A 15,998-nucleotide genomic window follows, 5' to 3' on the forward strand; every position below is an offset into this window, starting at 1 on the left:
TTTTACCAGGTGAGAAACTGGCTGCTAATAGAAATTTAATTCAGCGGGTCCTTGCCCAACAGAAAGCCCAAACCTGTTACCTAAAAGGCCTGGAGGCAAGAGTATTTGTGAGCAACACCACAGCTTAAGGTAAGCCTCTGCTGCCCTCTAGTGGTTGGTCAGTGACTTAAGTCAGGCGCAGTGAGCACTAGGCTTTTACAGTGGTACCTCGGGTTAAGAACTTAATTCGTTCTGGAGGTCCGTTCTTAACCTAATGGGGTCTCCTGCTGCAGCCGCACGATTTGTTCTCATTCCGAAGCAAAGTTCTTAACCCGAGGTACTATTTCTGGGTTAGCGGAGTCTGTAACCTGAAGCGTCTGTAACCCGACGTACCACTGTATGGTTTTTTTGCAAGGCCACATCTGGTCTGTGATGCTTGCAGCCTGCTCACTTCCTAAACCCAGGCCGGCTGCCGTTTGTGGGGAGCCCCTGACCGAGTGTCCTCTGATGGCCACCCATCCCATAGGCTTACCTGGTGCTCGAAGCAATACTAGAGCTGCTATCAGCTGTGGCTGACTGTAAGGCCATTTTAATTTCCCACAGTTCCTCAGAATGGTTTCTGTGGCCAGTGTCAGTGGGTTCTGCCAGGGCACTACAGTTCTAGAAACTCTCCCCCCCCCCAAAAAAAAACCCCACCCAGTGTAGCCAAGCCTTCTCACCACCACTGACTGGGCTCCTGTGATGTTAGTGGCAGCTGGATTCTCAGTGTGGATTCCCGCCACACTGGAAATTAAGCAGGTGAGGCCTTAACTCCAAGCCATTCAGAGCATGACTTGCTTTAAGTTCTGCATAGGTCTGCTGTCAAACGCATAAGAGCAGAGCCCGCCCCCCATTTTAACAGATTGCTCTTAATACAATTTATAACAGCTTCCTCACCCTATTCCCATGACCTCAGAGCAGTGTAACGGTACATAACAATGAAAGAATTGCTTTGTAGCCCAACAGCGGTGGCCTTACACAGCCAGGCTGCACCTTCCACCGCCACCCAGTGGCAACCCTCAAAATCTGCTCCCAGAGGGATAGAGGAGGACGGTGAATTCCTGTTGTGTGCGTAACTTTGGCTTCAACCAGTTATTAAAAGCTTGTGGTGAAGCCAGTTCTGTAAATTCTCAGAGTGATGCTACGTTGGACACCTCAGGACATTGTGGGAAATTTAAATGGTGAGGCAATTCTATGGCTAGGGCTCTCCTCAGTCCTGGAGTTGGCCCTGAACTCTAGATAAGGGATGGAGGGAACTGTCAGCATCTTCTTGGTTTCTCATTCTTCCAATCTTCAGTTCTCTACCTCTCCTCATCAGTTTGCATTCTTTCTTTTTAAGAAAAAGCTCCTCATGAAAATTTATCACCACTTTTAGGGAGCCTCTCTCCAAAACAACCTTCTGGGATGCTATTTTGACAAACATACACATCTCTGCAAAGCAATTTCTCCCGAAATAATGTATTTATGTATGTTATATGCTAGGGCTACCATACATCCAGGTTTCCCCAAACATGTCTGAGAACTGGTCGTTGTAAATAGTTTCCAGGCGGGATTTCTGGAAAATGGCAAAATGCCTGAGAAAACCCAGACGTATGGCAACAGGGCTGTTTTTGTGTTGATAATAATAATAATAAGCTCAAAAACACTTATTTTTTTTGCATATAATGGCAACCCCATTATATGCACAAAAATATAGAGGTACCTCGGGTTATGAACTTATGGTAATTCATTCCAGAGGTCCATTCTTAACCTGAAACTGTTCTTAACCTGAGGCGCGCTTTCCCTAATGGGGCCTCCTGTTGCTGCCACGCGATTTACATTCTCATCCGGGGACAAAGTTCTCAACCCGAGGTACTACTTCCGGGTTAGCAGAGTTTGTAACCCGAGGTACCACTGTAACTAGCTAGCTAGCTAGCTAACTAACACACTTTCCCCTAGCAGGTAAATTTTTGAGCACATTACTTGGCATTTTGCAGTGCAGTCCTGCAGCCAAGAAGTGCAAATTACTAACAATAGGTGGTGTTTTGGTCCATGTATTGTTTCAAAAAGTGCAAATTACGTAAGTTTGCCTTTAAATGCAAACTGAATTGACTTCCTCTCCCATCTCTACTCTAGATACAAAGAGAAAGATCCTAACCCACTGAAGAAGAGGAAACTCCTTGCATTGAGGAGTTATTACAGCCAAATCAATAAACAGAAAGATCCCAGTTTTATTTTCAGGTACTTATAAAACTATAGGAGAGAGAGAGGAACAGAAAGAGGGAGAAGCAGGGAGACAGACAGATCCGAGAGAAAGAGAGAGAGAGAGCGCAGTACTTTCAGTTGCTCCCAACAAACTAAGCATCAGCACTTAGGTGACACTGCATGAGTTACTTGGCCCTGAGTAACGGTCACACTGGAACGAATTCTGAGGTAGCAGTTTTGACAAGGCCGCATATCCATCTGCAGGCTGCTCTACAACTCTCCTCAAGTTCTCGTATTTTCTAAACAGTCAGTCAGAGGGACTCTGGCACTCCCGGCAGTCCTTCATGTCCTCGGAGTAGTTCTCGATCTGGATTGTCGTCGTGTGGAAGTTGAAGGCTCCCTGCAGGCGGGAACTCGCTTCCTTCAAGACAGCCTGCGCATCTGCGTCTTTGTCTGGAAAGGGAGGCAAGCGGTGAGCGGAGCAAAAGGAAGACTGGCACTTTGTGTTTATTTGACACAAAGTCCGGGGGTGAGGGGAAATGGTGTACTTGGAGTTGTAGTTCAAAACATCTGGGTGGCACCACGTTGAGGAAGGCGGCACAAATGGATTGATTTCCTCCATGCTAAGTGGTGTATCTGGGAGCCTTTCTCACAGTACATGTTTGTGGCCCTACTTGGGCCCCAAATATCTGCGATAGCACCCCTACAGACCTCTTTAGTTTTGCCTGTTGGAAAGAAGGTTTACAGCTGGCTATTAGGGCACCTTCTTCCCCAGAAAGGATCAAAACGGACTGTTCATGACGGTGATTGTGTAATCAACTCAATGGCAACAAAAACATAACCAAGGACAAGGCCCACAAACTGGTCAGGATCCAAGCAATTTCAGAGCCTCTCTCCCCCATCTGCACCTCCACAGGCACCCTCTGGTATATATGAAACATCATCCATTGGTTGCTTCAGATGTCATGTGAAGATGATTTTGTTTTTTGCTTTTGCCTGTGCTTTCTGTGACATGCTGAAGTGGGCCCTATTATTATTAGTAGTAGACTTCATTTGCGTAGCCAACAGGCCATAGCATAAAAGTGGGCCCTATTATTTCCAAATGCTATCTTTAACCAGTTCCTGAGCTTCATTCACTGATTTTGTGATAGTCTTATTTGGTTCAGTGTTATTTTTGTATATAGCTTAAGAGAGATTTTTAAACGTTTTAGAAATGTTTAAAAATAAAAAATTGTATTGTGTTTTTAGTATTTTTTGTTGGGAGCCACCCAGAGTGGCTGGGGCAACCCAGTCAGATGGGTGGCATATAAATTAATAATAATAATAATAATAATAATAATAATAATAATAATAATAATAATAATAAACAAATACAAAGTGTTCCATTTTTAAAAAAACACAGGGTTGGGGGTTTGGGGCAGTTGAAGATCCTCATTCAGTACGCTGCCTAAGCCATCCACCCACTGGGTAGGAGGAGGTAGGATTAAGGGTTGAGGTTGGCAGACCATCCCAGTCAAAGCCTGGCTTTTCTGGGTGCCAGCACTGTCTATGCCCACATGCTTTTCTTCCCTAGTTGCAAAATCCAACATCCACCTCAGTTACAGTGACTGCACCTTGTAACCCCTAAACCTGCAACTCATCGAGGCATGCATAGCCATGTGGGCAGAGACGGAAGGAGAGGGACTATCTCCCCTGCCAGATGTATCACAAGATGCCCATATTTCTTATTTTTATAAAAAAATCCAAAACAAAGTTTCTAGCATTTGTAGAACCTGAGATGCAAGGCAGCGTGTGCAGGCAGGAGTCCCCTCATTTGTTTCTGTGCTCCCACCTTTCAGTTATATTTGTTTATTTAGAACAGCCTTTGCCAACCTGGGTGGCTTTCAGGTATTTTGAACCACAACTGGAAGCCCGATTTATTATATTTTCTCTCCCCAACCCCCTAGAAAAAATCCTGCAGATACTCCTTGCTCAGGAGTGCAACTTACTGATGGCAATGTGGACAGACAGCACGGGCTGAGACACCGTCAGGGCCCAAATATGGAGGCTGTGCAGGGCTTTCACTCCGTTTATGGACAGCAAGATACTCTTCACATCATTGAACTCCACACCCTTTGGGGTGGCTGCAAAGAAGCAAAGGTGGAGGAGGAGATGCTGGTGAGAAGCAGACAACAAGATGACACAATGGCTTCTTTGTCTTGCGCAAAGCTAAAACACATAGTTTGATTGGATTATACCAGGCATAGTCAAACTCGGCCCTCCATAAGTTTTGGGACTACAACTCCCACCATCCCTAGCTAACAGGACCAGTGGTCAGGGATGATGGGAGCTGTAGTCCCAAAACATCTGGAGGGCCAAGTTTGCCTATGCCTGCTCCAGAGACTCAGAGGAGTGTGGTGCTTCCTCCCCCCCATCCCATTTTCTAGACTCAAATGGTGCACCCTTCCAGCTGCTATGGGGACAAAGAGACACAGGGCGAAATAACTAACACATTACTACCCAACCCAAACCCTTAGAATGCAACAGAAGTCAAACAAAGGAAAAGTAAAGCAACTACCTGCATTTTAAGTGCTGCAATGTATTGCTTTGACTTACAATGTCCCCCCACACCAAGCAGCCTCCCCCATACATAGAAAATTCATGGCATAGTCCAACCAGATGCTCCAATCTCTTTGGCCCACTTCAAAAGGGGAGACTTGCCTTCCATCAACACAAGGACAACATCTCGGAGGATGCTTAGGGTCGTTCCAAGGACCAGGATGGAAAACAGGAAGGTGCAGATGGGATCCACGTATTTGTACTCTGGCTGGAGGAAGAAGGCGAAGGAGAAAGAAAACTGTGAGCCTCTCTGCCTTACACAGCGTCTGTTCAATGGTCTATCTAGATCAGTACCCACTACAATGACCAGCAGTAGCTCTCCAGGGTTTAAGGGAGGGATGATGCTGAGGACCGAACCCAAGATGCTCTGCCACTCGACTGCAGAGTTCCTGCTCTGCTCCGCACCTAACTTATTACTGGCCCCAAACAAGCTTGTTCTTTACAGAGCCAACATGGTAACAGCAGCAGTTGTCTCCTAAGAGAGTCGGCAGAGCTGCTCCATCATGGAATAAATATTCTTTGCAATTATCAATTATTCCAGACCGCTTTACCTTGAAGTAGATGATGTAGGCTGCCACCAAGACTCCAATGCTTTGTAGGAAATCCCCAACCACGTGGATGAAAGCAGCCCGGACACTGGTGTTGGGGCCACTGCCGTGACTGTGCCCATTGCCGTGACTGTGCCCATGCCCTGACTGGTGGAGAACAATGCCCATTCTGGAGGGAGAAATTAAAAGGAAAAGTGGGCAAGGAGAGAAGACTTTGCCAAAAGGAGAGCATCAGGCTGCAGCAGAGGCAAAGATGGGAAGCAGGGCCATACCACTGGCTCTGCTCTCTGATCTTTCCTGAACTCTCTTCCAGCCTCAGCTGGCTGTCACTTGTTACTTTTAATAATTGGTATCCAAGCTTCTTTGTTTTCCTCTTCCCTCCCCATTGCTTTTTCCTCCTCTGTCATTTCTTTCCGACTGCGGTGGGCAGAAACTATCTTTATTCTTCCATAAGCAGTTCTGGGACCCTTTCCCCAGCTGACGGGCAGAGAAATAATGCTACAGTTAAATAACTAAATCCCACACTGGATTCTCAACTCCTCTTGCATTCTGTACATAAGTTTTATTACTTGTTGTTTGCCACCCTGGGAACCTTCAGAAAGAAGGGCAGGACAGAAATCTGATAATTGCACTAAATCAGGGGTCAGCAACCTTTTTCAGCCGTGGGCCAGTCCACCATCCATGTGGTGGGCTGGGCTATATTTTGGGGGGGAAATTGAACAAATTCCTATGCCCCACAAATGACCCAGAGATGCATTTTAAATAAAAGCACACATTCTACTCATGTAAAAACATGCTGATTCCTGGGCCGGATTGAGGTGATTGGGCCACATCCGGCCCCTGGGCCTTAGGTTGCCTACCCCTGCACTAAATGAAGAACATCAAAAGTAAAAACACTCAGAAGTGGGGCCAAGAGAGTTGGGCTCTTCCTTTGACCAGAGGCTTTTGTTCATTCAGCCCCTGTCATCCAGAAGCAAAAACCCAGGAAGCTGTGTCACACCAGCTCAGATGGTCTGCCCAGCCCAGTAATGTAGACCTGTAATTGGGAGTGTCTCACCAGGGCCTCTGGCTAAGGTCTTTTCTATCACCAGCTTCCTGATCTTTTTTGCACAGATCTCTATCTCCACACATGCCTGCAGGTGACAATATCGCTTTTTAAGTCAGTTTCCAGGAGGCTTCAACAGAAACTGCTTGCAAAGCGACTTCAAAGTGAAGGCAGTCACGCCTTTACCTACCATCTGATGTCAGTGGGCAGGACCAAAAGGCTGGAGATTCCCCACAATGAACACAAGACGTGTTTTTGGCCTACAAAGCATGGTACCACTGATGTATGCAGCCCACAATCCATTGCCAGGGTCAACCCCCATCTGAGGAGAATCTCCAGTTTATGCAACTTCCTTAGGTGCCCATTTAAGTGCATTCTGAGCATGCTTACATACATGATGTTTACTGCCACGGCACAGCCAGAGGTGATGAGCATGGCATTCCCTTCTATCTCGTACTCGCCCGAGATCAGCCGTTGCACTGCTAAATAAACCAGGACACCAGTCACCACCCAGATAGACAGCACGGACAGCAGGGCTCCCAAGATCTCTGCAGAGAAAGCCAGGAAGGTTTGGTTAGGTTAGGTGTCAATGGCAGGTGAAGAGCAACAACTCCCCAAGCAGGTAATTTCTGAGAGTTTGGTCCTAGCTGCATACACTTGGGAGTATGCCCACCAAATAAAGCTGCCCAATTAGACTGCTCCAATACATTCTCTTGCAAGAGACAGACCAATTCACAAGGCAACAAGAGGCCCAATTCAGTGCTGCTCTATTTGTGCAGGCAGCCTCAACAGTAAAAATTATGTCCTGAGAACTGTTTGAAACAATAAAGACATTAAGCCCCTTATTGGAGGGGGAACGGGAGAAATTGGGACCTGTGTGTAAATTGTCCCATGTGCAGGAGTTCCATGTGAATCAGGCCCACAAATCTTACCGTCCCCAATTCAGCCCTCCCTGCATCACTGATGCACACACAGTTATTTTCTGGGCTTAAAATGAGATCCATTGTTCCCTCTGCTTTCAGAAAACCAAATACTTTAACTCTATGATTCTATGATTCTATAGGAGTGCTCTGATGGTGTTTCCTGCTTGGCAGGGACTCGATGGTTGGACTCGATGGCCCTTGTGGTCTCTTTCAACTCTATGATTCTATGATTCTACTCTTAATTCTACCTTCTGAAAAATGTCAGGTAATGCTAAATAAATAAATAAATAATAATAATAATAATAATAATAATAATATAGCTGCATCTTCAGCAGCACAATTGGATGCCTTCATCTGCCCCAGCTGCAACAAAACATGTCACTCCTGTAGAGAGTTTGGATTTGATATCCCGCCTTTCACTCCCTTTAAGGAGTCTCAAAGTGGCTAACATTCTCCTTTCCCTTCCTCCCCCACAACAAACACTCTGTGAGGTAAGTGGGGCTGAGAGACTTCAGAGAAGTGTGACTGGCCCAAGGTCACCCAGCAGCTGCATGTGGAGGAGCGGAGACGCGAACCCGGTTCCCCAGATTATGAGACTACCGCTCTTAACCACTACACCACACTGGCTCTGTATCAGTCTCTACATTCACAGCAGGCGATGCAACTCTCCAGCGGTTTGACTTCACCCCAAAGGCACACTCCTCCATTGTCTCCCGAGACAAACGGAGGCCAACAACAGCAGCAAGTACTTGGCAATCATTTTTAATTATTTCTATGAAATTTTATACACATTTTACTTACCAAGCAAAACTAAGTTACATTAATTTAACCAACATATCTTTTGAATTCCCAAATCATGTTACAACTTTTCAGCTCCGCTCACTGGTTTTGTTTTGTTTTGTTTTTTAAATTCAGCATGCCCCACCAACACAGCTCTATAGTCTCTGCTCAGAAGTTTGCATTTGATCTGCTGCAGTGTGAATGTCACATAGCCAGCAGGCACAACCTTAGGTGGGCTTCCTTGGAAGTCTGCTTAACTGTATTCACTGGGACTTACTCCTTAGTAGCCAGGATGTTGTTACCTGCTCGATGCCAACCAAAATTCATGGTCTTGGTAGGGGGCCGAGAGGACATCCAGAGAGAGAAAAGGCTGATCATCATGCTGGCGAAGTCCGTCAAGAGGTGGGCGGCGTCAGTCATGATGGCAAGGCTGTGGGCAAGGTACCCCCCTGGGAAGAGAGAGCCCCACAGGCAGAGGGCAGTATTAGAAACTGAGATATGAAAGCCGGGAGCTAAATGGCACCTTAATCCTAGGTTAAGGGCACAACAACGGAATTTCTAGGCGTGCTTTTTTATAACAGGAATACAAAGCTGAAAATGAATGAACTGCAGCTAAAATATTAGGTTCCTTTTTCATGTGGTCTAGTCCTTCCTCTGCCCACCCCCCTAATACTTTTGAGAGGGTCTCTTCTCCAGTCTTCAGAGAGTAGCTAGAAGTGGGGAGGCAGAAAAGGGTCCTCCTTTCCTTCCACTCTGCAGTTTTAATCTGAAATATTAGGCGCAGTGCCGCACCCAGAACTCAGAAGCTGCTCGCACCAATGAAATTCCCTGTTGCAAAATGTGCCTGGAACAATGCGAATTTCCAACACTGATTACAGATGATTCATGCATTACAGAAGTTGGGGAAATGCATCCCTCTGGGCCTCTTTATGCATCCCTTGGAACTCCCCTCCACCCAAGGCCACAGCCCTCACTGGCTGTGCTTCACACCCCTTCAGTGTGGCTGGCCGGAATGTGTTGCAAACTGCCCAGGGAACTTATGGTGAAGGGCAGGTAAATAATAGGAAGAACTGGGACAGCTCAGTCAGGACAGCATGAGACTCTTAATCTTAGAGCTGTGGGTTTGAGTTCCACAAAAGATTCCTGCACTGCCCGGGGGTTGGACTAGATGACCCTCAAAGTCCCTTCCAACTCTACAATTCTATGGTTCTATAGGATGATGATGATGATTTTGTACACAGTCATGATGCACAACCCAAACAGCAAACAGTGATGTCAAAAAGCGTCAAGAGCCTTACCCACAACTTCTCCCACCATGAAGACCAAGCAGATGGCCGAGGCGACGTAGAGCTTCTTCCGAGCTCTCTCTTTTTCAGCATCGTAGCTGCTGTTAGATGCCCAGCTGGAATGGCAGTGCTGGTTCCCGTTCAGGCCCAGCTCGAAGGAGGAAAGGTCTGGAACGTAGCCGACCATTGGGTTTGGGAAATTCTTACCCACAACTCCTAAATAAGACCTGTGTCATAAACAGAAGATTTTTAAAGAGAGAGAGAGGTTGTATCAGGCAGAGATGCTGCTGTCCCCCAAACTCTAAATTTGCAGAAGCACAACAATAAACTGAATACCCCCACCACCACAAAAAAATGTCCAGTAAGGACCAAGTATGTTAGTTAGCCACACCATGTTGAGTGTCAGCTGGAAAAGCAAAGCAGAAAACAGCAGAGGCCTTACTTCAGCTCCTTATGAATTTAATTCAAAGTCACTGTACTGGAGTTATTAGTGTGCAGGACTAGAACATAGGAAGCCCAATATTTAGGTCCTCACATGGCTGGGAAGCTCACTGGGTGGCCCTTGGTCTCTCAGCTTAACCTACCTCACATGGTTGTTGTGAGGATAAAATGGGGGTGTGGGAAAACTGGGTACATAACCTTGAGCCAATTAATAATAATAATTTATTACTTTTACTGTGTTGCCCCAACCACTCTGGGCAACATGGTGGGATAGAAATGTATCCCTTGGTTGGAAAAAAATGTAAACTAATAAATAAATAGTATTTTGATCACATATATTATTATTATTATTTAAAATAATGTTTCATTTGATGGTATGGCGTTCAAGTTCTGCTGTGCAGCAGTGCCAAGTAGAGATCCTCACAGTGTTAGCAAAATAAGCAGGAAATAGGCATGTGCCTTTGCGTGAATGTTTGCTTGTGTGTGTGTGTGAGAGAGAGAGAGAGTGAGTTTGATTTACATGCCCTCCAGTAATTAGGAAGCACTACCCAATTTGGCTTCTGTTGCCTCTGCACATATGCACCACTCAAGTCAAGGGTGGGGACCCTCAGGCCCAGGGGGCAAATCCCCCTCCACAGTTCTCTACCCAGCCCTCTTGATTCCTCCTTGGCCAAACCCCATTCATTCCCCGGGTCATTTGTCCTGCAGCACCAGCCCTGCTCTGCCCCTCCCTGGTGTTCTTTTCCTGGGTGGAATGTGCTCTTGCAATGTGACAATGCCTCTTGCAGTCACTGGCAGGGAACCTCTGGGGGCTGCATGCCAAAGGCAGGCAAGAGGGACACAGGCAGAACAATGGATGGATATGATTCTTAACACACACACTCCTTCACCTCTGCCTTCTATCTGCAAACAATTTTGGTTTCTACACTCAAGTGCCAAAGGAGGGCAGGGGAGACCAGGGTCCAAATCGCCACTCAGCCATGAAGCTGGGTGATCTTTACTGCAATAATGCAGTTAACATGCAAGGGTTTCCTTCTGTATATCACACCAAGTTCAAGCTTTTTAATGTATATAGCAACTTGTAAGTTTTTAAGGATATATATACAGCATCTCTTGCAAAGCTTCAGCAAACTTGGGACCCTGAGGGTGGGGTGGGGAGGACCTTATTTTCTCTCCGTGCAACCTTATCTGACCAAAAAAAAAACCGAAACACTTTTTCTCTCCAAAGTTGCAATTTACATTTCAAGGGAAGCCTCTGATGGTGCCCTTGAAATGCAAACTGCCACTTCCAAGAGGCAAGTTTTCTTGGAACAGGGCAGGCAGAGAAAAAGTTTTAAGCATTCGCCACATTTGCCTGGAAGTTGCTTCCTTGCAGATGTTCTTTATATAACAAGAACAAACGGAGAGTTTAGCCCACGCTGGGTGACCTTGGCATGGGGGGGGGGGGAGGTAAGCACACTGCTCAGTGCTTCTTCCAGGAGGGTGGTGTGTAAGTGTAGCAAAGACATGTCGCAGCCCAGGGCTCTCTCTAAAACAGCCCTGCGTTTCTCCTGAAATGCTGCCATCCCCTGCTGCAAAGCATTTTATGCTAGATTAGACAAGATTCCATTTTTACATTAACTAAACTGGAACAATCCCTTCCCTCTGATCCCACTCTCTGTTCGCAATCTCTGCTGCGAGAACAGAACCCACATTCAGCTCATAGGTTTTCCCTGGTATAGTGGGGGTGTACAGAAACAACCCTTTTGCCTTGCTTTTAGATACCCTTATTGCAGTTGAAAAAGGATGTCAAAGTTACTTAATAGTGACTAATTACTCTTTGAACATGCACCCTGGGAGGGCTTGAGCCGGAGGCTGCCATCCTTTTTTCACGCAAAGCTGCCTGCCTTGCCTTTAACAAATACACAACAGATATCAACATTCAACAGATAAAGCTTCTCTGAAATTTCATGCCAGGAAAAGTTTAACTTCTTGATTTGATTCTAGACCACAGACTGGGAACCCTTGGCTTTCCAGATGTTGCAAGCTTACAGTCCCCTCCCAGCTGATATCAGATAGCCGCCCCCCCACTTCCCTGTTGAACTTCTGGAGCCCATGTCAGCAGTCATTTTAAGCTACTTTTTATTTTAGAGTTAGCTTTTAACTGATTTTATCTCCATGGTGTTTACTGAGTTTGCTGTTTCTACTACTTAGAGAGGAGTGCTGTTAAGCAGGATGTAAATTGCCAAAACCTATCAGTAAAAGCCATTCCTGGCCAATGTTCCTGCTGGTGGGGGCTGGCAGAATTGGGGGTCCAACATCATCTGGAGGGCCACAGCTTTTCCACCCCTGTTTTAGGAATTGGCAGGATTTTTCTTTTTCTTTTTTGTAAGTTCATTACACTTCTTTGGGTTCCAGTCCAGTACTGTAAGAGAGAGTGGCTGGGAGGGTCTGCATGCACAATTTTGGATCTGAAGGCTTCGATGGAGCCCCCAAACTCTAACCAATAAGCTGGGTAAGATGGGGAGGTGGGCAGGCGGTGATGAGCCCCTCTCCCAAAGCCAGCGACCTAGATATGGTTGCAAGGCGCTCACTAGGGCATAACTCCCACTGAACGCAACACGATTCACACCTGAGCAAACACAGGTTTGCACACCTACAGTCCAATCTTGCACCTATTTAGTGTCATCATCAGATCACCCTTAACTTGTTGGGACTTACCCCATCTACAAAGGTACCAACTTAAATAAAATATTGGGGGGAAGGCAAGCTGCGCCCCGTATAATCAGTCACAAGGCGCACACTATTTTGAATGACAATGCCTATCAACTTGGGGTGCCTGGGAAGCATCAAATATTTTATTGGGGGGAGCCAGAAGGTACCTGGACCCCTTGGAGTTTGCTCCTATTGCGGAGTAAACATGCTTAAAATCGGACTGCACTGTGGCAAAGAATTAATGCTGGAGAAGCAGCGAGGTAGTAAATGGATCTGGAGCTATATTGGCGCGAAGCGTCCGCATTGCCTTCGGGGCGGAGAACTGCAGGAGCAGAAAGCAAAGTGGGGAAAAGAAACGCGGAGGCCGCTGCCCGCAACTCACCTGCCTTCCACGCCGTTGAGGAGCTGGCTCTTCTCTCCCGAGCCCGGCTCCATCCTCGCCGGCAGGTGCAAACCGGCGGACGCTCCTTTCCCCGCGGAGGCCCCCGCTCAGCCTCGACCTCTCCGGCCTTGCGCCCCCTTCCTCGGCCGCCTCCCCACCCGCTAAGGCCGGCGTCGCTGGCAGCTGCCTCTTATCTCGGCTGGGCGAGCAGCAGCCCGTGTGAAAACGGCGCCGACTCGTGCGCAAAGCCCCGCAGGGGGAGAAGGAGGGCGCTGCGGCCGGGGCGGCCCGGCTGCAAAGTTTGCAAGCGCCGGCTGACCTGGCGGGCGCGGAGGGAGCAAGACGCCGACCCCTCCCTGCCCAAGGGCCGCTGGTGATCCCATCCTTCCCCCTCGCCCGCGCACACAAAAGGGTGGGGGTGGGGGGAGTCCCGGGTTTGTTTGCTTTTTCAGGAGATGGGGCGCAAACCCAGAAACTCCAGGGGCAAAACTGGAACTTCGACTTGTTTGTGTCTTATCCAACATAAGGAGAGCCCTGCTAGATCCAGTCCCCGATGGATGCTCAGTGAGCAGGGCTGAAGGGTGCGCTGGTTGCTACAAAGACTTGTGGTCCACAAAGGGGACTTGGGCCACTGGCTCTTTAAAATCCTGCCCAAAATATAGCCCAGTGAGGACTGAAATGAAAGTATAATGGAATGGAATGGAACTTGAAAGAGGTAAGGGTGTGAAACAGGAGTGTTCCACGCTGCAACATTTTGTTGCAGCTCACATTGGTCTTTTACTGCTTTTTCCTTGCTGTTCAGAGAACAGCTGGAAATTCTCCTTCAACCTCCCCAATGTTCAGTTTTCATTGGCCAGTTGTTTGTCCAGGAGCTTCCTTCTGACTGGAGAGATGCCACAAATTCTGTGCATTGTTGTGCCTGTGATGTGCCTTATGATCATGCTGTTCACACCACCCAGTCAGGACTGCCGTTTGCCAACAATCCACCAGAAGAAAATAATTTTAAGAGATGCCAGACCCACTCTGCCTTTCAGCCCCCCTGGTACTACAATTGTCCATTTCAAGAGCTGCCAAGTGATGACACCGTTGTATGGTAGCTCAGCTAGCTGGTCTTTGCTGTTTGTTCTCAGGATCTGGTAATCAAAGGTATACTGTCTTGGAAAATGGAGGTTCTGTTTTTAGCCATTGTGTGGTTTAGCTTGTTCACTGCACTTCTGGCTAATCCCTTTTTTATCCAAAGCTGTCTAGTTCCCACCCACCACATACATGTAAAGCACATTTAGATCACCTGAACAGTACGGCTTCCCCCAAAGAATGAACTACATTCCATAGAACTACAATTCCCAGCACCCTTAACACACTACAGCTCCCAGTATTCTTTGGGGAAAGATATGTGCCCTAAATGTATGGTGTGGACATGCCCACAGTGATTATTGTAACATCTCTGACCCCCTGGCCATCCGATCAAGGGCCATTCAGAGGTTATCCTCCCCATATCTCAGGAAGGTATGTCAGTTCCCATTCATCCTGGGAAATTGCTTGATGGGGAGCATCTGAAGGAGCAGGTAAGTAGCCTGGGGGTACTTCTGGGTTCATTGCTGTTGCTTGAGGCTTGAGGCTCAGGTGACCTCAGTGGTGCAGAGTGCCTTCCATCAGCTTTGGCTGTGCCCCTATCTGGGCAGGGACAGCCTAACTACTGTTGTTTATGCTCTGGTAACCCCTAGGTTAGATTACTCAGGGGTGGCCAACTCCCAAGAGAATGCACTCTACTCACAGAGTTATAAACTGGCTGTTATCTACCCCCTTTTTGGGAGTTCACATCAAAGTTGTTGAGCTTTTTAGGGAGGAGGAAAGTCGTTTGGGGGAGTGCAGGGCTGAGCTTTTTTTAGGGGCGCCAAAAATTGTTGAGCTTCTTTGGGGGGAGCCAGTAATCTCTACCAGTGATCTACCACAGACTTCCAGTGATCTGCTGGTAGGTCACGATCTGCCTGTTGGACATGCCTGGATTACTCTAGGACTGCTTTTGCAGACTGTTTGGAAACTTCAGATAGCATAGAATTCAGTGGCCAGTTTGCTTAATGGGGCAAGACATATTATGCCAATCCTGGCCTGACTGCACTGGCTGCCATTTAGTTTCCGGGCCCAAATCAAAAAGCTGATGTTGACCTATAAAGCCTTAGAGCCAGAAGCCACTGTCCAGTACAAGCTCAGGCCATTATTAAAATGTGCTGGCAAGGGACGATTATTGGGCTGTTCTTATTTTTGTAATGTATTTTGTAGTTTGATATTGTGATTTTATATTCAGATGTTGGGATTTTATACAGTGGTGCCCCGCAAGACGAATGCCTCGCAAGACGGAAAACCCACAAGACGAAAGGGTTTTCCGTCTGCAGAGGCGCTTCGCAAGACGAATTTCCCTATGGGCTTGCTTCGCAAGATGAAAAATGACAAAAAAAAACGAATTATTTTTTTTGCTCCAAAACCCCTTATTCTGAATCGCTAAGCTGCTAAAAGCATTTTAGCAGCAAAACCGCTAATCCCCCCCCTAAAAAGGCCGTTTTTAGCCCTTTTTTTAGCCAATAGCGCTAATAGCGCTACTCCATCAATGGGCTTGCTTCGCAAGACGAAAAAACCGCAAGACGAAAAGACTCCCAGAACGGATTCTTTTCGTCTTGCGAGGCACCACTGTATTGTGAACTGCCCTGAGATCTGAGGGTCTACAGTATACAAATGTAATAAATAAATAAATGACACAGGACCATTGTGTGTTGGGACTAATGAGAGTTGTAGTTTAGCAACATTTAGAACAGGCACGTCCAACAGGTAGACCACGATCTACCGGCAGATCACTGGACGTCTGTGGTAGATCACCGGCAAATAACTGGCACCCCACAAAGAAGCTCAACAACTTTGGCCTGAACCCCAAAAAGGGTAGATCACTGCCAGTTTTTAACTCTGTGAGTAGATCGCAGTCTCTTGAGAGTTGGCCACCCGTGATCTAGAGGAGGACCAAAAGTTCCCCACACTAGTATTATAACTTAAGTATGAATCATTTGTTTGCAAGGCAGGTTATAAATATTCTAAATAAGTACCGGTAAT

The 15,998-nt window shown here is 47.0% G+C and overlaps 1 protein-coding gene across 1 annotated transcript; it reads right to left on the bottom strand.

Moving 5' to 3' along the window:
- Positions 1-2,204: 2,204 nt before the first annotated feature.
- SLC30A2 (solute carrier family 30 member 2) lies at positions 2,205-13,228 on the bottom strand. Its single transcript, XM_083455758.1, has 8 exons — positions 12,900-13,228; positions 9,395-9,609; positions 8,399-8,545; positions 6,788-6,941; positions 5,352-5,517; positions 4,903-5,008; positions 4,191-4,325; positions 2,205-2,655 (listed from the first exon to the last, which is right to left on the bottom strand). Exons 1-8 carry the CDS (start codon positions 12,950-12,952, stop codon positions 2,510-2,512), a joined length of 1,122 nt encoding a protein of 373 aa, XP_083311884.1. The 5' UTR covers positions 12,953-13,228; the 3' UTR covers positions 2,205-2,509.
- Positions 13,229-15,998: the final 2,770 nt, after the last annotated feature.

The sequence above is a fragment of the Podarcis tiliguerta genome (genome assembly GCF_965153285.1).
Source record: "Podarcis tiliguerta genome assembly, chromosome: 8".
Lineage (NCBI taxonomy): Eukaryota > Metazoa > Chordata > Lepidosauria > Squamata > Lacertidae > Podarcis > Podarcis tiliguerta.